General features: G+C 41.1%; 1 protein-coding gene across 1 annotated transcript; it reads right to left on the reverse strand.

Annotated features, from left to right (window-relative positions):
• Window positions 1–963: 963 nt before the first annotated feature.
• Window positions 964–22381, reverse strand: LOC119551795 (tyrosine-protein kinase-like otk). Its single transcript, XM_037861342.1, has 7 exons — window positions 21467–22381; window positions 16272–16406; window positions 16031–16192; window positions 5517–6406; window positions 2950–4382; window positions 2210–2546; window positions 964–1660 (listed from the first exon to the last, which is right to left on the reverse strand). Exons 1-7 carry the CDS (start codon window positions 21516–21518, stop codon window positions 1568–1570), a joined length of 3102 nt encoding a protein of 1033 aa, XP_037717270.1. The 5' UTR covers window positions 21519–22381; the 3' UTR covers window positions 964–1567.
• Between the last annotated feature and the right edge of the window lie 192 nt (window positions 22382–22573).

A 22573-nucleotide genomic window follows, 5' to 3' on the forward strand; every position in this document is an offset into this window, starting at 1 on the left:
TATTAATAAATTGAAAGCCATATGAAATGGCATTTTTATGTTTCTCTCCAGTCGAGCTTAGGCTTTTGTTGCACAGCAGCTGTCGTTCCATTACAAACATTGCAAATATTGCGCATACGCCATGTGCGGCAAGTGGTGTATTTTATTTTCGGCAGATTTGCCAATTGCAAATGCAGTTGAGCCTTTGAGTTGGACAAACAAAGTGGAGATATGTTCACTAATGCTTTTGTGAGTTATCAAAGGGGTGTATCAATTTTAAAGAGTGGCTCTTTGGGGAATTGACTAGTATTTTTCTTTAATAGAGTATCATTTCTTCGTGTTTTCCCTATCCTATATACTCTTCCCTTTTTTTGCCTGCCACACTTCCTGCTACCAACTGTTCAATCAAACCTTTTTTCGGAGGCATTTGATATTCATGACAGGCAGATATTTGTACGTGCCCGGAAAAGCTAAGCAGCCTATCGACTATCCTACGAAAATGGCAACTCATTGTGAAACGGTGTTGTTTTTGCTGCCGATTCAAATGCAAATATACATGGCTTGGATTTGGATTTGGTCCTGGCCAAAGTTTTCGCACGAGGAAACTTTTTGGCTACGTAGGCGCTGGAACTTCCGGTGGATCAAAAAGCGGGTAGCGGGGTGGCGACTTTAAGCCCCAATAAGCCGAGCCAACTTTACGGTTTATTGCCATGTTTGTTTGTCAATCGTTTTGGGAAAAGATGCGGAGGCAAGACGCCCCCCCTCCTCCTTTCAATAGGCGCTCATTTTTCAAATCAAGTGAAGTGTGAATGAGCCAAGTCCGCTTTCGGCCCAAAGGACCCTCAACAAATTTGCCATGCCAAATGAAATGTCTATAAAAAATAGTAGCCCAACGAGGGTTTTGCTTTTTTATTCCCTTTGAAAGAAAGCCGACTGCTTTTGAATTTTTGCTTTTTGGTTAAATTTATTTATTCGGGTTTATTTAAATGTTTTGTAAACATGCATCAAAGCTTAAATGGCTAGTCATAAATTTGTTTCGGCTGGTTCTTCTTATGCATTTAAATATATAACTAGGCTTGTGATAAAATATGTGGGTGTGTTTTTTATTCAATGCTAAACTTAAAATTTGGCTTAGTTTCTCAATGTTTGAGAACATTGAAATCGCTCGTTGTTTGTGTGATGCATATGTTTGTGTATTTATACGTACTAATTTAGCTTAGAAGTGGATTATAAAATGCTGATGAAGGTTAAAATGCTCTAATACTAGAAATGCTTCAACTGGTTTAAATGCATGTTTGTGGCAGTTTTTATGTACATTTTAGCTGCATACTTATGGGTATGCAGCACCACGCAAATACTATTCTCGAAGATATCCCCATTCAAATATATATAGTGTATATATGGTGTGTTTGTACAGTTATTGTTAGAAAATGTAGCCATCGGTCTGTGTGCCATATAGTACGCATGTTGAACAGGCGCAGACATCGTTCGAACTTAAGACTAGGTTTCTGAGCGCAGAGAATACTCGGGCAGACACTACAGACAATACTACGAATTACTTTTTGGCAAATGCTCCATCAGTCTGCAATCACTTCTCGGCACTCTGCATGGCCTTGCTCAGGGCAGCCCCCAGTTGGCTGAACGAGGGTCGCTCCTTGGGATTGGTCACCCAACAGGACAGCTGAAAAGGGATAAGTGGGTGGGAAAATTAGTTGTGAGGTCTTAAAAAGGGAAACCCTAAAATCACTGCATAATAAACTATAACCAAAAGCCTATCATTACATGATTACTGATTACTGATGATTACTGATAAAAGACATGCTCTTACACACAAGAAAATCTATTAGTTTCAAATACAATAATAATAAAAAAAACTGCTTCATAAAATAATTAATTAATTTAGTATTATTAATAACAAAAGCCTTTTCCTAATTTGGTTTCTTTTCTTGGGCAAACATGATATTTAAGTAGAAGTGTTGTTTTGTGCAGAAGGGATACCTACCTACAAGAATGAGTATAAATTATCGTAATCGTAAAGTACTAAACATTCCTAATAAGCTGACCAGCTGCTAAGAAATATTAACGCAATCTTCTAGATAGATGTAAAAGACTTTGGTAGAGCCCTTGATCTAAACTAATTTAATATTCTTTATTGTAGGTTTTAATCTTATTAAATTTTTTATTAAGATAGGTACGTTATATGATGGTTATTGTGATGTGATTAGCTTACCAGTATCTCCCGAAGACTATCAGGCGTCGCCTCGGCCACCGACCACTCTAAGGACCCAGCCTGGGATCGCTGCACCACCTGCTCGTTGGTCAGCTCCTCGTGGGGCAGCTTGGTGGCTTGGTTGAAGAGCTCCCAAACCACCACGCCGTAGGCGAAGATGTCGCTCTTGGTGGTGTACTCGTCCTCCTGGATGCACTCGGGTGCCAGCCAGCGGATGGGGAGCAGCGTGTTGCGGTGCTTGTGGTACTCACGGCTGTACTTGTCCTTGCAGAGGGCCGGATAGGATACCTTCACTATAAACTCACTGGAGATCACGCAGTTTCGAGTGGCCAGATCCCTGTGAAGTAACAAAATATGATATCAAAGTTTAGAAATTTTTAATCGAAGTATAATCCAATTTTGTATACGTTTGCTTTAAATTTCACACAAGAAGAAAAAGCACTTAAGAATCATATTGGCATTATAAGGTATCATTTTTACTAATTCTTAGATTTCCTTTCTTTGAATATTCTCTCAAATCGGAAAAGAGAGAAAAGGAAGAGATAGCACCTAAAGTTATTCAGGGTTAGAGCGAGAGAAACACTCCAAAATGGAACAAGAGAGCAAAAAGCAAGATCGGGAACTTATTTTATATACATATTTAGAATTGATACTGATTTTTATGAATATTATCTTATCATATCTTATCAATTTATTCCCGAGCATTTTAAGAAATTAAAGTAATATTCATAGAAGCTTACCTATGGGTGAACCGAGCTCTGTAGATGGCGTCCATTCCTCGGGCGATCTGGTAGGCCACGGCCAAGACCTGGCTGGTGGTCAGTGGCGGCGGCGAGGAGCTTCCTGCGGTGGCGGTGTTTACTTTTCCAGCGGTGGCCAGGAGGAACTGCTTGAGATCGCCCCAGTCGGTGTACTCCAGCACCATGTAGTGTGGGTCCTTTTCGCGACACAGGCCAAACAGACGTACCACTCCCTTGTGCGAGATGGCCCGCAGCAGATCCAACTGCCTGCGGAACTCCTGACAGGCCTGTTCGTCCTTCACCTTGTTAAGGGCCTTGACCAGGACCAGCTGCTCGAGTCCCGTTTGATCCGTCTGCTCCTGCTCCTCCTCCTTGATCTCCTCAATGTCATCCATGGAGGTCTTCGAGCGTCGCTTCTCGTTGAGGGTGCTCAGTGTGGTGCTACCACTTCCGCTGCCTCCACTGCCATTTTCGCTATTGCTGTGCTGCTTTTCCGTATCCGCATCCTTGTCCGTGGGTGAGGTCACCAGGGTGGCCTTCAGCTTGCCCACAAACACGTCACCAAACTCGCCACGACCAATTTGAATGAGTTCACTAAGTCCTGATCTTGGCAAGGCCAATTGCTCGTAAATGTGGGCCGATTTCTTGGAGGCCTTCGACTGCTGACTGCAGGCAGTGTCATCGGATTTCTGGGCATCCCCACTGGATTTTGACCGCGATTTGCTGTGGCCATTGTGCTGCTTGGAAAGGCAGGGCTCCTGCTCCGAACCCTTGCCATTAACCGCAGCATCCGGCTGATCTCCGCCAGCTTCCTTGGTGCTCAGCTCGTTCAGGCGGGCCTTTCTGGCCTGACGACGATAGCGACACCACAGCATTAGACCCACCACTAGAACTATGTAGGCCAGGGCCACCGTCATGGTGATCAGTACAGCTCGGGTGACCAGGAAGCCATCGCCACCGGATTCCTCTGGAGCAAAGACGTCGCCAATCGTCTTCACCATCAGCTGGACATCTTCTCGCTTGAGTCCCGCACTGTTACCAATGGTGCAGCCATAGCTTCCTTCGTCCTCCACCTGGACATTCCGTATCTCCAGAGTGCCGTTCTCCAGGAACCTAAATCTCTCCCGATCCGTGTTGTTCTCACTCAGATACTTCAGATCCTTGTCCCACTGAATCGTCGGCTTGGGATCTCCGATCGCCTGGCAATGCATCACCACGGTGCCCTGCTCCGAGGTCTCAATGGGTCCCACCGGAGGCACACTGAACTTGGGTGTGACCACCACATTTATGGCCACGGTGGCGTTAATCTGACCCTGGGTATTGCTGGCCAAACAGGTGTAGTTGCCCCTGTGCTCCGAGTTTACATTCCTGAAAATTAGTGTTCCATTGGCATCCACTTCTACTTGGTCGGGTAGAGAAGTATTTGCACCATCCTGCATAGAAAAAAGAGAATAAGGGTTTATTTTAATAAAATAATTCCAATGGAAAAGTATATTTGAAAAAATATTTTCAATCTTTTTTAAGTCTAAGTAATCCCCGCATATCTAAATTTAAATATCAAAGAAATATGCAAATTTGTTTTGCAATTTCAATCTGTTAATATCAAAGCAAAAGTAATATTTTTTGCTCGGTGTCTATGAGAAATAGAAACAGACAGCTGACCATTACCGACCAATTTGCCAACGTGTGCCATGCGTTTTCATCAAAAATTCAAAAAAATGGAACCAAAAAAGGGACACACAACACTTTGAACAGGTTTGAGCCAGGTTTGTTTTTCGGCCAAATGAAAAACTTCTTTTGAAAGGGTTCGATCCTCTTTTTTTTTGGCCCATTCCCAAATAGACAAACGGTTGTCGAAATTGGTTGGCCATGGCAAACAGCTGGCAACACAAAACGCCCAATGGCTGGCGAATAGAGTGGGTTTCGGTTACGAATTCGGGATCTGGGGGGCTGAAGAAGGGTGCTTAGGCCAGATAGACTCAATAGAGTTTTGCATATGAAACGGTTTGTTTGGAAGGAAAAGTTTGCCCAGCGGCGCATTGCGCGTTTTTCAATTTGCCAGTGACATGTGGCCATCACTGCAATGGAGTGGGAACAAATGTGGCACCAGTGTCTAACATTCCCATTTGAAAGCTGTCAAAATGAAGACTGAAGTACCTTGGCAATAACTGAATAAACGGATGTCAATCGTTTTCTTTGGGACTAACGATAGTTTCGTTCTGAGTGTTCTATGGAGTTTTATTATTGGAAATATCAGGTATACTCATGTTGGGGACTTCAAATAATTATCCATTTTTAATTTACGGGGCGCAGGTTTAAATTTAAGAATTTAATTTAATTTTAAAAGTTTGAAAGGTGTCTAAAAGTATGCTACAAAAAATGTTAAATTCGAAATTTCAATATCAAATTCCTAAGCAAATTTGTTTTAGACCTCTACATCTTATATTTTTGGTAAATTTTATATTTAAACTCTGATATTAGGATTCTAAAAAAATTGTTTTAATCCTAATATATTACATATAATAATACCTGAAAATCGTATACCTAAAATCCCCTTGATGACTCACCCGCATCCATTGCACCTCGGGCGTTGGAGTGCCCTGGGCCTTGCAGTGCACTTTGGCCACTACTGCATCCAGCTCCAGATTCTTGGAGGTGGGCTGTGGCACAAACTTGAGCTGTTCGATGACCTCCAGGACGCCAGGAGCCGAGTTAATTGGGGCATGGGCCTCCAGTTGCAGTTGACATTGGTACTGGCCCGCATCGCTGGCTATAATGCTGGCGAAGCTCAAGGTGCCATTCTGCTTGTGGAGCACCAATCTCGCATCTTCCCTTAGCAGGGAATCCTTGCCAGAATCGGAGGAGTGACCCGGAATGGGCACCGAACCACCGAGTTCCACTTGTCGCAGAAGTTTTCCATCCTTTCGCCAACGGAGTTGGATGCGTTGGTTTTGCAGCTCGTCGGGAAGTTCATAGAGACAGGTCAGTGCAGTGGGCTCGCCCTCCTTGATGACCACCTGGCCAAGGGGTCCCTGGACAATGCGCAGATCCTCCGGAGCGGCGGGCAGGGCCTCCACTCCACCAGATCCCCCACGCTTTCCGCGGCACAGGAATGTCTGCTTATCCCAGGACTCCAGCATCTTTTGGTTCTTCCGCCTGGGAAGTCTGGGCAGGCACTTCACATCGGACTGATAGACGTAGCCCTGTTTGCTCATCACCCGACCCGCGGCATTGGAGGCAGTGCAGCGGTACAGACCATCGTCGGCGGATCCCGGCTGTCGGATTATCAGACGGTGCTGGTCCAGCTGGACATTCTTCCAGGTGCTCAACTTTTCGCTGTTGCGGTACCATTCGATTTCCAGCGGTTGCAGATCCCCCGAGGCGCCCTCCACGTGGCACTTAAGCAGCAGCTCGTTGCGATTGCTTCCCAACAGCTGCACACTAGCCGATTCCAGATCTGTAAAGAGAAGTGGGGAAATTGGTATCATTACACTAAAAAAAAAAATAAAAATGTTTTGCCTAAAATTAAGAAAATTGTCTTTGGTGTGCCCCGACTATCATATACCATATATTGACTGATTATATGATACCAATTGAGTGGGCGACCCGGCGATTAGCCACTGGATCCCATATCAAGCTAAATCCTGCAGTGCCCGAGAGCTATCGATTTGCCCCATAATATGATTTTAAAGGATCAAAGTATTGAACAATTTTGTAACCGAATCTATTAAAAGTCCCGCGCACTAAATGTATATATAAAGAAGAAAGAAAGCTTTATGTTTTTATGGAACGAATTAAAAATTTAAATTATAAAATCTTGAAAAAATACCAGAAAAGAAAACAACATATCCAAAAACAACGAAGCTACAATTGCTTTTTCGTCAAGCGTGTTTTTGCACTTGGCTTAAAAACCTTCTAAATACGAAAATTTATAAATGTCTCCTGTTTTGCAACATTCTGACTGAAATTAATAATTCCCTCTGGAAGGGTATAGAACTTATAGAACTTCGAGATATCAAAATATGGTTTAGAATGTTTTTTTTTTGTTTATAAATTTAAGTAACATGGTTCATTATTATTATTTTTGCTATAGTTATAGCCAAAAATATTGTATTCATTTTGAGAAACAATATAATGCCCCTTTTTTCTGACTGTGTGCAAGACCCAGCAGATGTGGAGATTAAAGCCTTAAAATGAGCGTGGGCTATAAACTAATTGAATTAATGCAAGACGCAGGCCGAGGGTTGCTGCAGCAGTTCAGTCAGCGGAGTTCTCGATGCCAGAGGGACGCCCCTTTAAGTTATTGATCAGCCCCGGTGAAACCGAATAGGCTGGCATTCCATAAATATGCATAATATATCCGGAAGATACATTTAGCCTTAATGCGTTTTCTTGGCTGTGCGAATTCGCTTCGCTCGTTCCCTCTTCTGATTACTGATTTTCTGCTTTCCGCTTCTCTGGGCCCTCGATTATACTCGTATATATGAGTATACATATTTCCCTTGCAAGTATTTCGCGGGGCATTAAGTGCATTTTATCGTCAGTTCAGCGCCGAACACGACGCTGCAATCTTTGTCTTTATCGGCGAAGCCTGGCAGCCCATTTAAGGTGCCGAGGAAGCATAAATTGAACTGTCAGTCAGGGGAAGACCCGGACCCGAACCCGTACCCGGACCCCACCAAGCTCCCACCTTGCTGCCCATATGTAAATGCTCACATGCCCCCTCCCCCCCCCCCCCTCATTTTCCTAGCCCCCGGGCTTTCCACTTCTTGGCCAGACGGAACGGAATGGAACGGTACTTGCCAACAATTGCCGCATGAGAAAAGAGTTTTTGTGGCGGAAAAGAAAAGCGCATAAAAAAAGTAAGGGCAAAAAAACTGCAGTGCAAAATAAGAATGCGCTGCTCTCTAAACTCTGGGCCATGGCATAGGGTTTAATTTATGTTTTAGTGGCAGCTGGAGGCGCAAGGGGCGTGGCCGGTCGTGTTGCAGACACGCTAGCACACACAATCGCTGCACTGAAGGAAAAAAATATATATTCCTGAATGCTAAAAATGACAGGAATTCATCTACATCAAATTATCAACTTATAAAGTAAAGATCAAAGTACAAGTAATTCACTTCAAAATAATCTTGTTTAATTTCAATTTGTTAAGGCTAACAAAATATCTTATTTATGCTTTCAAAATATCAAGATATCACTGTTAAAAAATCTAAAAATTATTGGGATATATCACAAAAATGTAGAATTCATTTTAATTAAACCAAAATTCATAAATTCAAACAAGGTGTAAAAAAGTTTTTTACTGTGGACTGTTGTATTACCGGACTTCCATCATATCTTCAAGCTGCAATCGTGTATCTGCAGCCCATTGTGTTGATGTGAATGAGATCCTTTTGTATATCGAGTGATAATTGTCGGATGCAGAGCGATGTTTCGCCTTAAAGTTCTAATTTGGAATCCCACCAAATAATTTATTCAAATTGTTCTTCATCTCTGATTCTTTATTTGCTTGGGTTCGGTTTTTGTGTATATGTATGTATTCCATTCCAACAGCCTTCGGAGATGGTGGCATAATTTTCATAAAACATTTTTTATCTTCGGCTGGAAGGAGCGGACTAGGCAAATGGTTGATGTATGTTTTATGGATATTTTTCCTCTTTGCCTATCTGAATGTTTGCCAGGTCTGGGCTGCGGTTTGCTGGCCGCGTTAGAGAAAATTTACATATGCACATAAATCTTGTTTGGGCACCGACTTTGTTTGCGTCTCGCGGAGTCAGTGAACAAAAAATGCCTCTAAATATTTGTAGACACTTATTTGGTGGCAGGCAACGGAAAAACAGAACCGAACAGCCCAAGAGCGACAGCAACAACTCAATAAACAGAGCCGTGTCTTCGTCTCCTCTGAGGGGAAGTGTCAAAAGTTTGAAATGTGTTTGTGTATTTGCTCTTCTTGGGGCACGTCCGTCAGCTCGACGACGACTAGAGGTACCGATGGATACGTTCGCCTTCGGCTGAGGCCTGTGGCACAAACTTTTGGTATATGTTACGACTAAAATGACAGTAGAGTGAACTAATTGGCACTTGGACGGCCGACGAGCGAAAGTATCTAATGGATGGCCAAACATCTGGGGGAAGTGAGCAGCAGGCAAAGTGTGCAGTCGACTCAAGATGGGCCTTTGAGAGGTAAACACGAAAGTATCTGACGGCTAAGCATTCTAACACAGAAGTGGGGAAATCTTATTTATTGATATATCCATACTGGTATTGTTCGTTACATAGGTTGGACAGCTACATTTCGTTTACAAGTAAAAGATTGAAAACCAGCTTATAAGTATTTATGAAATATGTCAGGGAGTATCTACTCACTCAAGAGCATAAATATTTTCTAATTTAGAGATATATTTTAACATATATATTGTATACAATAGTTGTATAAATATTTCTTTAATTTGGAGATGCATTGTAAACTATTATTTGTATAAAGATACAAAGACAGATAATGGATAGTTTTGAAATGTATTATGGAAGTGCTTAATCAACTCACTCAAGAGCGAAAATACTTCTTTAAAAAAGTATCTTTTTAATTTGGAGGTGAATGTGTTCGAGTAGTTATGAAAATTATTATGGGTTAGCTATATTCTACGCACTCAAGAGTATAAATACTTTTTGAATAGTAAATTATTTAGTGTAAGGAGTTCTGTCTATTATGTTGAAATTTACGATAATGTTTTTATCAAACATTTGTTTAATTTGTAAAGTGGGAGTAGGTATTTATTTATTTTGCAGAATCATGTTTAAACTTCAATCTCCAAAGTACCTTTATGGTCTAACTGGTATTTGCTTCCGCTGGCAGAAACGAGACAAAAGAGTACCTTGAAGATCTAGAGTTTGTTTGAGATAAATCTTTATCTGTGGGACCTCTCAAGTTCAGATTCCTGAGAGATCCCGGGGACCACTACCTCGTATAGACCATGTTCGCTAACTACCGGCAGGTAGGAATAAACGTGGCCTAACTGTAACTCAAATTACGAGCTAGCCGCGCCGCGTCTCGCTAATTAACGAGCGTCTCATTAGGCTGATGTATGCATCGTCAGAGGCTGCAGATCTTTTGACACCTTTGGGTTATATGGATGTATGTTCCGTATACCTGTGGGCGTGGGAGGGAGTGGGAAAGGGGGCGGGGTTCGGGGTCGGAAGGCGGCCGTCATTCACACGTTGAACGTGCAAGACGAGGTAAACACAGGGCAACACTGGAAACAGGGAACTGGGAACTGGGAACGTGGAGACTAAAACGAAGTAAACCAACACGACTCCGAAACAAAATAAATTTGTTAAACTTTTCGCCGGCTGGAGCATAAACCACAATCGCTGTAAACAATTGCCGGAATGCCGGGGGTGTGAGTGGGACCCATAAAAAAATAGAGACGCCTTGGGTAAACAAAGTGGAAGTAAATGTGGAAAGGCGGGCAGAATTATAGATATCGGAATTGACAGTTGCCCGGGGAGTTGGAGAGCAGCAGATCGGTTTGTTCTTATCGGTTGGGTCTTGAAAGTAACCCTCCTTCTCTGCTTCAAAAACCCGAGAACCCAAGACCCCAAAGGCGGAATAAGTGTGCCGACTGAGTCTTATTTCGTCAACTATGAGCCCACGATAAGATAACTATTTTTTATGTTTCACGCTTCTTTTTTTTTTTTTGTTTGGAGCTGCAGTGCTGCACTCCCTGTTTATCGCTCACTTTTATGAAAATATAATTAATTGATAATCAAAAATAGATTATTTGGTCGGGCAGAGCTGTGGCTCGAACTCGAGTGGCAATGTTTTCAGCGCTGTCATAAACCCAAGTGGCCCGTGTCCACCTCCAACGGAGGATGGAAATGGGAGCCCATAGAAGTGGTTTCTGAGTTTCTGAAGTGGCCGGCAGTAATTGTAAACGTTAATGGACTTACGCAGCCCTTCTGCCTTTCCAGCTACTCCACTCCATTTCACTTCAATTGGCCGGGCATTCTGTGTGCACCGCACACAAAGCGGCTTACAAGTTATTGACCCATTTCACAAATTGGCGCAGATGCAGGCGGGAAGTGCAGGGGCTTTGTATCAAAATTGTTTGCAGATAATCACTCAACAAATGAACTATTTCCCAGATACAAATCGATGAGTGCCTTCCATCAACGGATTTCGGTTTCAATGAGTTTCACATATATTTTGTGTCCATTTTCTCGGCTCTCCGATTTCAGAGGCCAGCCATTTATGGAATATTTATTGCAACGACTGACCGTAGCACATTCGATGGGCAATGGGTCCTCCAGTGCGTTATCATGGAATCTTTAATTAAAGTTGGCCAGTCGCTGTCTCAGCACCCCCAAATGCTTTTCAAATTAAAACGTTAAACATTCGATTATCGCACGTTGTCTGCTCCCTGGTTTTTCCAGTGGCTAACGGAAAGGGGATTTAAGCCATCTCGACCTTTAACCTCTCGCAAGGGCACAACCCCCGTTTTCAATGGGGGCTTCCCTGAACTACGCCCCTGGTGCCGATGCTTTGCCCAAAAGTTGCTAATGATCAACTCGTGTAACAGCACAGAAAAGCTAAAAGTAAAATAAATGCCAAAAAAGAAAATAAAGACTATCCTAGAGCTAGAAAAAGAGTGGTCGAAAGAGATGCACAGGAAAAAAAAGGTTTGTAATAAGGGATCTATAAAGTGTGTTCTTTTAATAAAAGAAATTTATTTTAAGATCTTTAAATTACTTATAATTATGGATTAAAAAATATTTATATCTTATTGCATTCCTTTATATGCCTTTCACTTTAGTAGATAATTTTAAGAACCTTTTAAATGTTGTTCAAATGTTAGTATACTAATCATATATGATTATTGGATACAAAAAGATTATAGTGTTTTGAAAATATAATATAATATTCCATATTCTTAAGAACCTATTATTTTATTGCATACTTTTAAGAACCTTTTATTTATCTTAAAAACTATATCAGAACCTGATCCTAACCGAAAAATTATATTTTGTGTGCTGTGTAAAAGAGGATTAGACACAGAAATCTAATACAATAGTGCATGTTTTTAAGAATCTTTAATTTTTACTATCTTTTTAGAACCTTTTATTTATCTGAAAAACTATATGAGTTCCTAATCCAGTATCCTAAACGAAAAATGATATTTTCCTTGCTGTGTAAAAGAGAAATAGAGACAGAGAGTGGTCGCAGGATAGCGCGCCAAAAAGTTGGCTACATTTTCTGTTTCCAAGCTCGTGTCTGTTTTTCTGTTTTTCGGTCTGTCTGTCGCCGTCCCCTTTAATGTTCTCCGAGCTCGGCTCGTAAAATTTTATGCGTTTTTCCGGCATTCACAAAATGAAAATTATCCGGTTTTCCCCCCGCGCAGCACCCCGGGAATCCCGTTCCACCCCCGTATCCGTAAAATAAAAACCCAACTTACCAACTGCAGTCAACTTGAACTTGTGTCTAGAGCACAGATACAACAGCAGCAGCAGCAGAAGTCCACATGTATGTGATGGGGGTGCCTGGGTGGTCGATTTGAGGGTTGCTTTTCGTACTGACAACCCCTCGCCAGCCCCCTTTTAGACTCCTCGTCCTTGGTGTGTCTTTGCATTTTGTTTGGTTTTTATGACTTTGCTGGCTGTTCGGTTGCCATTGTTGCTGCCGATGTTCCTGCTGCCATTTCTCATTTTATGTTTATGTTTCGTGTTAATGTTGCATTTCATTTCCCCCATACATTTCAGCATACAAACACATTTCCCTCTGCTTTTAGCCACCAGCTCCGCTCAGCTGTTCAATGGTTAGTCTGTTAGTCTGTGTATCCTGGCTGGGCTCTGAGTCCTGAGAGTCCAACAACCCCTTTCGCTGAGCAAATGTTTGGAATGTCCTTCCTACCCACATCCCACTACCCACTACCCACTTCCCCCCTCTGCTGGCAGTCGTCTGGTTTTGGTCTGACACGGCTCCTTTCTTCCTTGTTTTGGCCCTGACTCGATTCTGGGCCCTGGTTTTATTGCCGCTTCGCTGTCTGTTTAATTTCTTCGCTGTCTGCTTAATTCTTTGTAGTCATCGGTTAGTTGGCAGGCACTGTCAGCATTTGTCTTCCCGTTTTTATGATCCTGAGAAAGGGGTTTGCTTGACTTGGCCGTTGAGATTGCAGCCATCTTTAAGATTTGCTTTTCTCTGTTCTTATTTGCTGAAGCATGCTCCTTTTTAATTAACAAATTAGTTTGAAGGGTCTGACGAAATCTCTCTTTATTTTACTATACTGCCGATTTACTAACATTTTATTTTGTCTATAAATCTAGCCTTCTTTCCTTTACATTATTTATTTATGGGCTTTGAAATTAAGAAGAATATGTTTTTTATTTCATATTTGAACATAAACTCAATTTAGCTTAAGCTCGATGAAGCTTTCTTAGAAAAATTGATCAAAATGCCTCTTTAAAAATCCAATATTTATTAAATGTATCAACTGGATTGCAACCAATTCATTGTTCATATATATATATCCCCATTCTATCTGTTTATAAAATAAATATGTATCAATCCCTTACAATTACTTGCATATATTTTTCTTCATATCATATCTGAACATAAATTTAATTTAACTCAAGCTCGATGAAGCCTTCTTATTAAAATTGAAAAAAAATACGTTTCAAATACCAAGGCTCTTGAGTATTTAATAAAAGTATTACCTGTCTTACACCATTATACTTAACATATTTCTCACTTATTCCATCTGTTTAAAATCTAAATATATTTCTATCCTTAACAATCTTCTCTATTGTTTTTTATTCAGAACTACAAATTATATTTATTTTTCTTCTACATATTTGTACTGCCCTTAAGGATATAACAAACTTAGTTTGCCTTCCACCACCACTCTTCCAATTGTTCTCCATCGCAAATTTGTTAAATGTTGCAAGCGAAAATGTCACTTTTCATGCGCTTAATTGAACACTTATTTCCGAGGAAAATGGAGACGAGAAAATCCCGGCTAAGACAATGCAACCGGGAGACAATGGCGACGGCTCCTGAATAAAAGCGTTTACGAACCCTAACTGAGGACCACGACACCATCTCCATCTCCGTCCCTAGCCCCATGCATATTTTAATAGTTTTTGTCTGGTGCTCAAGAATTATGAGATTGATGCAAGCTGGGCAGGGGGCTATAATCACATAACCCACTTAGCTTCAGCTGGCGCCAAGATACATCCCCATCCAGCCTCCTTATATATGCATCCGAACGCTTTTCAACAGCAGCAGCTGTTTTCTTTGGGAGGAGAAGCGGTGGCAATTAAAATCAACTCCCAAAACTACAAATTAATTAGTTAATTAATTAGCTTAAAACACTTGAGATGAGGCTGGTGTATAAATAGCAGCGGAGGGAAGATGCCATTACTGTTGGGTGGCTTTGATCAGAACTCGGGTGCCGTGGCCGTGCTGACAGGCCAGCTACAGATACAAATGCAGATGCAGATAGCAGCTACCAGATATATCTCCTGCCATATAGGAAGCCCCCAAACACATGCCCTCCAGATTGTGCATAAAAACCCGCATTTTGTTTACATGAATGAAGGATAGGGAGGGAGTTTTGGGGAGCGCATCGGAGCTGTTTGTTAAATTTATGCATTTTTCTGCTTAAAGGCAAATGCAACTAAATGAACATCAATCACGTGACGCCGCTGCCTCAACACGAGGCCAAGAACTGCAACTGCACTTGCTACTTGAAGGAATCACCAGTACACTGAAGAATATTTTTGAGATTAAAAAAAAATTATATTTTAGGATTTAAAGAAAAGAAGTTGGAAAGTTAGTCAAACTCAAGGGTCTGGGAACATTTCAGAAAAGAATTTATTATTAATTGCTTAGAATCCTTTGAAGATTATGTTCCCCCCATACGATATTTAGGAACCAAAACCAATGGTTATTTTGACATTTCAAAAAGTGAATCCTAGTTGATTTTATGTCTAAATATCGAAAATAATGTATTTGTACTAATACTAGATCCTATTTGTTAGTAATACGAAAATGAAATGATCTTCTTTCTGTGTGGCTCTTCTTCAGTAGGGTCTCTTCTTCTTCACGCTCCGGTGCATGGGACTGCATTCTGTGCACTGCACTGCACTTCCTGTAATTCTGGGGAGCGGGGTCTTTGGAAGGGGTCTTGAGAAGGGGCGTGGTGTAGGGGGGTTTGGTTAGCATGGGATCTGACGCATGTACATCAAAACTTTCGGTTTTTATCTTTCATCGGTTTGTTGGGCTGTGTTTCGTCCGCTTCGGTTGCGTTTTTATGCCTCTTTACCTTTTCTTGTTGTCTTGTGGTCTGCCCAGATCTAAAAAGGGGCTGGGCCCGGGGTGTGGGGGACGGAATGCCATTAAATGCAGCATTAATCAAATGAATTTGCCCTATGCATAGCAATTACAGGCAGAGAAATCAGACAAGCCTTCATTCAAAAGTTAATTGTTTAATATCTTAGGCAAGAGATACCTAGTAAAATCCTAGGGTAAATAGTATACCGCAACTTTATAACTCCAAGTTGCAGTTACAGATCTTATGATTTTTAAAATCCTCAGTAACTTGTATATATTTATAATTCCCGGACGAGATATACTTAAAAACGAGGAAAAGCAGAACCAATTTATAATCAAATTTATATATATTATCGCAATTTGAAGGCTGTCGTATCTTATACCAATTATATCTTTGAACCAATTTATAATCAAATTTATATAAATTATCGCAATTTGAAGGCTGTCGTATCTTATATATGTTTAATTTTATAAAGATTATGCTTAAAGGGGGTTTCCAAGAAATTGCTTAAATAGAAAAATCCCTCTATATGACTTTAAATACTTTAAGTTTTATATTTTAATAACCAACCCAAAGTTTTCCCTAGTGTTATTGTGTTCTTCCCGTACAATTCAATTGCGCTTTGTTAATTCGCCCAAGCAAAGTCAGATTTGCAGTCGCCCTTAACCATCCGTCAATTTGGTTATTGCGAACAATTGTATTGCAAGACTGGGAATGGATATTGGACTGGGGAGATAGGGATAACTACTCACATATTACGCTCAATTTGGCTGGCGGAGACGCCTCCCTGGCGCCGCTGGCCAAATTTGTCGCGATGCAAACGTAGTCGCCGACATCCTCTGCTCGCTGCACCGCCTCGATATGCAAATTGGAGCCGATTTGATAGACACGCTTGTCATACGCAATCCGATGACCTGGAATGGTTGGCAAGAAACGCGTTTGCGAACGCTTAATGCACGTCCATGGGATATGTAAATGTGAAGCAGTGCTCACCATTATGCAACCAGTCGTACTGCAGTTCGCTGTAGGAATCCGTGGACTCGCACTCGAAATCCACGGGCTCATCCTCCACCACGGACTGACTTTGTGGTAATCGCTGGAAACGCGATGAGCTGGCCAAAACGGGAGCTGCAAGTGCAAAAGAAGAAGGTACAAGAAATTAGCAAAAAATTGCTCATCAAAGTTACTCATTAACCTGATTGAAGGGCAAAGTTGCAGCTTTAAAAAAGCCCTTAAAATGTAAATTTTACAGCCTAAGCTCATCACAATTATCCCTTATCGACCAATCGTATCGTATAATTAACTAAAAAAGTGCATTAAGCCTAATTTCGTTTAATTAAAGTGGTTTGAACAAATTAAATGCGCTTAAGCTGGTTAAATTACAGTGTTTAACGCAAATGTAATTTTGTTAAGCGCTTTGCAAGGGTAAAGGCACAAAAACATCAGCAACAAAATACCCAACAAAGTGGGATCGAAATAAAAGATACACATCGCAAACTAAAATGCCCTTTTATGTTTTAGGTTCTCATTACTTAAATTACTTATCATAAAATCTTTAAAGATATATTTTTAAATTTAAAGTTTTTAAGGGAGAACTCAAAGATCGACTTAACATTCAGAAAATGTAACCTTGCGATTAAGTATTCATTAAATAAACCTTGAAAAGAGTATCCCAAAACCGCACATCAAAAATTTCCCACATCATTGCTGGCCAAAGTTGCGTGTCCTTAAACAAAATTACAATATGTGTATGGAAAATAAAATAAACAAAAACGTATTCAGAGTTTTGTTCCAACATAATTAAAAGCCCAGAGAAAGGCGGCCATAAAAACTGCGGAAAAAAATAATCGTATTCAGAGAGAAAACATGTTTTCATTCATTTAATTTGTGTGCTTTTCTTTTTGCTCGTAAATGCAATTCGGTTATTATATTAAATCAACAGCCGCAAATGCAATTTGCTGCATTTAAAATGCAATTCAATGGTCAGGTGTGTATGAATTTTAATGACGATGGCCTAATGAGCTGTGATAAAATGGAAGTAACCGATGCCGAAAGACTTTAACCTATTAGAGGTGCTTAAATAAGACCACAAGTGGCGCCATTGGAGGCTAAGAAGTCAAGTGAATAAGTAAGCAAGATTATTCCCAACCGCAACTCGAAACGAAAAAGCAATTCAAAAGCAATTATTTATGATTATACGAGTGAGGGGGAACAGAAACAGGAACATGAACAAGAACTACAAAACGGCCACCATTATATTTGGCCACTAATTGGAGCAATTTGAGACAACACCTCAGATTGTGGGGTTCGTTCGGACTCCGGAGTTCCTTTTGCCCAAGACGGAATCAATAAGCGGGGCCAGCAACAACATCATTACAGGCATTTGTGAGGGAAGAAAGGGGAGGTTCTCCACGGGTTTCATATGCCAGTCACATCGCCAGCAGACGTGTTATGATACAAGGCAGCGAACGAAGGCCCAACCAAAAAGGCAGTTGGGCAGGCACTGGGATGCCCTCCTCTGGATGGGTTCTTTCCCCTTTCTGGATCCCCCCCTGAATCGATTTAATTTGCCGTGCGGAAAACGAGTTCGCAATGGGAATGGGGGAACAAAGTCAGTTACTGGGCGTCGATTAAAGAAATATGCGTCCCGCTCCCCAGTTCGTTGATTGCGCTGATGTGGGCACGAAAATGCGTGAGGGGTGTGGAAAATGATGGGGAAACGGTTGAGGAGTACTGGAGGAGCAGGAGCAGCAAACTGAAAAAAGTGTTGATGCTGCAAACATCAGCGACAGAGCCACGGAGCAGCGGGCAGTCCCGGTCCCAACTGCCCATCTCGATCTGTCTGTTGATATACACTGGGCGGAAAGAAGTTGGCCAGTAATGAATATTCATGTTGGTTTTTCACTTTTCTGGTGCCTTACTTATTGATTTTTAAAGCGATTCACTTGCATATTTAAAAAATATATAAATAAATAATAAATATATAATAATAGGAAAAAGTCTTGATTTTCAAATAAGCAATAGTGAAGTCTATCATTTATAATCACAAATTGTTATAGTTCATACTTTCGAATTCCAGGATTAACAAGAAGTGTTATGTTAAAAGGAACTTAAAATAAACTTTTCCTTACACAGAGAACCAATTAATAATATTTGATGATCATTTTGATAATGCTGTCTCGCTCTTATTATGGGTAATTTTAGGAGTGATCTCACACACTTCTCTCATTTTCGATTTCGGAGCATCTTTAAAGATATAATAATGGTATTTCATAAATTTAACATGCAAGTATCTTTTGATATCTTGATTAATGTCTTATTGGGCATTATGTGCTCTTTCCCGGTGTAAGAAATATAATTATAATAAACTATAATAAACTAAAAATGGTCTCGTCTCATTTTAACATATCATCTCGGCTTACAGTAGGTACTATAGTCTCTACAATCTGTTTTCTTTAAAATCTGAAAGGACTTGTTTGAAACAAGATATGCAAAGATATACATACAAAATATATATGATACAACAAACTTCTCTCAGTGTATTATTCCTTTCTCCCCCGCGACTGACTGTGTGTGATAATTAGTTCGTTTGTTTGGCTCGAATAACCGAAATCCGCAAGTCAGCAGCAGGCGGCATTTCGAGTACCAACTGCTGGGGCCTCCTGCTCATCAGCATCTTGAGATTCGGATACGGATGGAGATCCAACTTCGACTGCCACAAATTGTGCGGCAACATTTGTCGATTAAGCACAATGAATGCGAAATATTGTTGTAATAATCAGGCAACCCACTGTGGCAGCCACTTGAACTTGCCCCATGGGTGGCGTTTTGATTTGATTCTCTGCTTCAGTGGGGGTAAGGGGGCATAGGGAGCTAGAACTGAACTGTCACTCTGGAATGTGTGGTATTTGTCTGGGAAAAGCGGTGCCAGAAAACTGCAAGTCAACAGACAGACGGGCACTGAATGAAAAGTGGAAATGTGTCTGACAATTACCCGTCAAACGTTTGATCTAGGGTTTTCTCAGGGGTACAAATAAAGAGAAATGCGCTGGATTCTATGATGGAGCTGGAATTCAATTTAAAGGTTACAGCAAGGCTAATCACTAACAGGGTTTGTTCAGGGATCTTTCCTTTCAACTACAGTTGAGCTTGTCTTGACCGTTTTCTTTGAGGTTCAGACAACTTTGTGAGGAAAGTAATACTGTTAAGTCATTAAAATATTATTGTACTAAGGATGAAATGAATATCAGACTTATTTAAAAAAGGCAACTTAATAAAGAAAAAATGTTATTCTTTATGTTTTGATCTTCTGTATTGCTTATTCGTATACGATTTTTTAAAGAAGCTAGGAAAGCTATAGTATAGAACTACTTTGGTTTTATATATTCAATTTTATTTATGAAGACCCAAGTTACTCATAAATCAAAGCTTAATAATTCCAATCATTTGGAAAGCTAGTTTTAGACCTAGAATTTCCCCTATATATCTATGCTTTCTGGGCAAGTACAAGGCTAGTTCATACAATTTGCGAGAGGGCTCTCTAGAGAACTTTCGACTTGAAGTCTTTAAGGTTGGCGAAGGACGCAGACAGGCGGAGGGGAAAGGGAAAGGGGCGGCAAAGGTTGATGAAGGGGAGTTTTGTAGTTGCCACAGCTGCCCTTAATGTGGGATGTGCGATGCTTTTGCCTTTGCTTCTGGCCTGGCATGTTGCATGCAGCATTTTGCATGCTTGAATAACAAATTATGACTGCCACACAAAAGGAACTCGCTCACACACACACACACTGACAGCCACATTATTTGCCATACAAATAATGGACCTCTGTAGCGTTGCACAGATTTTGAAATATGCGAATCCGAATCCCCCTCTCCTCAGCTGTCTGCCGGCTGGCTTTTGTTAGCGGCTGTTTGCCTTTGTGCTACTTAACAGTCAGCAGTTCTCAGCCCTGTCCTGTCTCACACACACTCACACACACATGCGTATCTAAGGACCTCCGTTTGCATAATCGTGTCCCTCTTGAGACCCGAGATCCCCCCGCACCGGGCTCGATCCTTATCCCACTCGTAATCCCCTGCTGTAAACTATATTTGATTAGCCGAAATTTCGGCGTCGCTTGTCTCACTTCAAGTGGTTATCCTGATCCTTGGCAGGGAAGTCCTTTTATTTCAAGTGTGTGTGCTGGCACTGGGAAAAACATTTCCCTTTTGGAAACCATTAACAAGGTAGAGACTGTTATGTTTAGTGCCTGATGCCTGTTTAGAGTTAAAAAGGAGTAAGACTGAAATAGAATTTCAAGTTCTAAAGTGGTATATGTATTATTTTCTTGCTTAGTTCAGTTGATTTTAAAATGGTTTTGTATGGATCAGAGTTTAATTATTCCCTAAGAGTTTTTCTAAGAGAAAGATAGAGAAATTTTATAAACATTATTAGAACAAGCTTAAGTAGATGCAAATACTAAGAAAATATCTTAAGTCTTAATCAACCGCTAAATAGCCCATTCTACCTCGAATAAAGTTTATAATGGGATACATCTGTCATGAAAAATTAATCCCTGTTTGCAAGATCCTTAGTTTGTGCCTCTGTGTGTGGGTTCCTTACATTATTTGCTTTTCTTTTCTGACTGCTGATGTTTGCCCAAACGACTTCATTTGGAACTAGGTCTCATAATTTTCCAAATGGCTTCCTATCCCACTGCTTTCCTTCTCCTATTCCAAATTAGTTATGCCAGCTTGGTGGCTCCTGGCTGACTTTTAATTGAGTCATTTTGCACGCCGCTTGCCTTTCAAATTCAATTGCCAGAGACAAAGGCTCTTTGGGTTTTTGTTTTTTCTTCTTAGAACACCAAATAGCCCTCGAAGAATAAGGTAATAGAAGTAGTTCTCTGTGGAGGGCAGAGCCTTAAGGTTAATAGAGTCCACATTATGGGTGGTCTCATTCAAGATGGAATGGCGAATATTCAACGCAATACAAATGTTGTGATTCCTTTGAAGTTGCCAGCGATCCAGTTGCAAAAGCAATTTCGAAATGCCGGCATCAAAACAAGCAAATAAAAGCGAATTGGAAGCCCCTTAGGCAAATAAAATTCATTTGCTGGCAGGTTTCCTTGATTTTTCAATTTAGTCACCCCCGAAAAGAAGAGCAAACCCTTCACTTAACCCACATAATTCAATAGTGGTAGTGCACTTACCCATCATCAAAGCCATGACCAGACTGTATATTGAGATCATCCTGGCAGACATTTTCGTTTATTTATAAACCAAGCACTTTAACACCTACGCTCTCAATTAGCGCGACAAAAATATGAACACTCGCGTATCGGAACAGAATCGAAGTTTTTGAATGGGGCTGGCAATCGGCAATCCGATGAATACACTCGCACATCCACCAGAGAGTCACTGTAAGTGCCGGCCACTCGAAAATGCACTCAACGCATTTGTAAATATTCAATATTTGGATGCCACAGTCGACGACGACGAGTACGACTGCCCTTTTCAGGGGTTTTACTGGGGTTTTACTGAGGTTTACTGGGCCTTACACGGGGTCTACCGGGGGTGGTGACTGGAGTCCAGGGCGGTTTTTTGATGTTTACTGTGGACACTCAAATTAAATTGCTATTTACATAGTTGGAACGCATGAAATGCATTTATCACCGAACAGAACACACGGTGTGGGGCAAAAAAAGATACGCCACTTGCTGTTTGTTACTTTTATTTTCTGTTGACGTTGGTTTATGTTTCGTGGTTGCGTTCGCTTTTTTTATCAGCGACCAGATTGACAAGCGACGGATACCGACAAAGGTATCTAGATACACAAAATGCAATGAAATGCCCGAAGACCGCGGCACAAGGAACTTAACTTGGGTTCAATTACCCAAGAGAACGCGAGCGCAACAAATCAACTTAATTTGTATCCCAAAGATACAAAAGCGAGCCTGCATCAGCTGCATCCTTGGCATCATCATCGTCATTGCATCCCGAACCGGCTTTGGTGGGTGATTTTTGGTCGTTGGTCGTTGGTCGGGCCGGGGGAAACTCGGGAAAACAGAACGGATCGAAAAAGAACGGAGCGGAATATCTATCCAATCGATTCGAACCGAACTGCACGCGCTCGAAGTCTGTTTATTACTGAGCGCTGCCGGCTGTTCGAAGTTGTTGGTGGGAACCGGCTTTTGGGAGCTCTCAGCGGAAAATACTGGGAGCAGATTGTGCTCTCTCCGGAGGACTATAAGTTCTTGAGACCAGTATTTCCCAAAGGCCTCTATTTCCGACAGTGTTGCCGTGCTGAAACATCCGTT

Source organism: Drosophila subpulchrella, chromosome 2R (genome assembly GCF_014743375.2).
Source record: "Drosophila subpulchrella strain 33 F10 #4 breed RU33 chromosome 2R, RU_Dsub_v1.1 Primary Assembly, whole genome shotgun sequence".
Lineage (NCBI taxonomy): Eukaryota > Metazoa > Arthropoda > Insecta > Diptera > Drosophilidae > Drosophila > Drosophila subpulchrella.

Coding starts and splice junctions, on each gene's coding strand:
- LOC119551795 (XM_037861342.1), bottom strand. CDS start 21,518: ATGTCTGCCAGGATGATCTCAATATACAGTCTGGTCATGGCTTTGATG. Junction 4,383..5,516: donor CCGAGGTGCAATGGATGCGG/GTGAGTCATCAA, acceptor TTTTCTATGCAG/GATGGTGCAAATACTTCTCT. Junction 2,547..2,949: donor AGAGCTCGGTTCACCCATAG/GTAAGCTTCTAT, acceptor GTTACTTCACAG/GGATCTGGCCACTCGAAACT.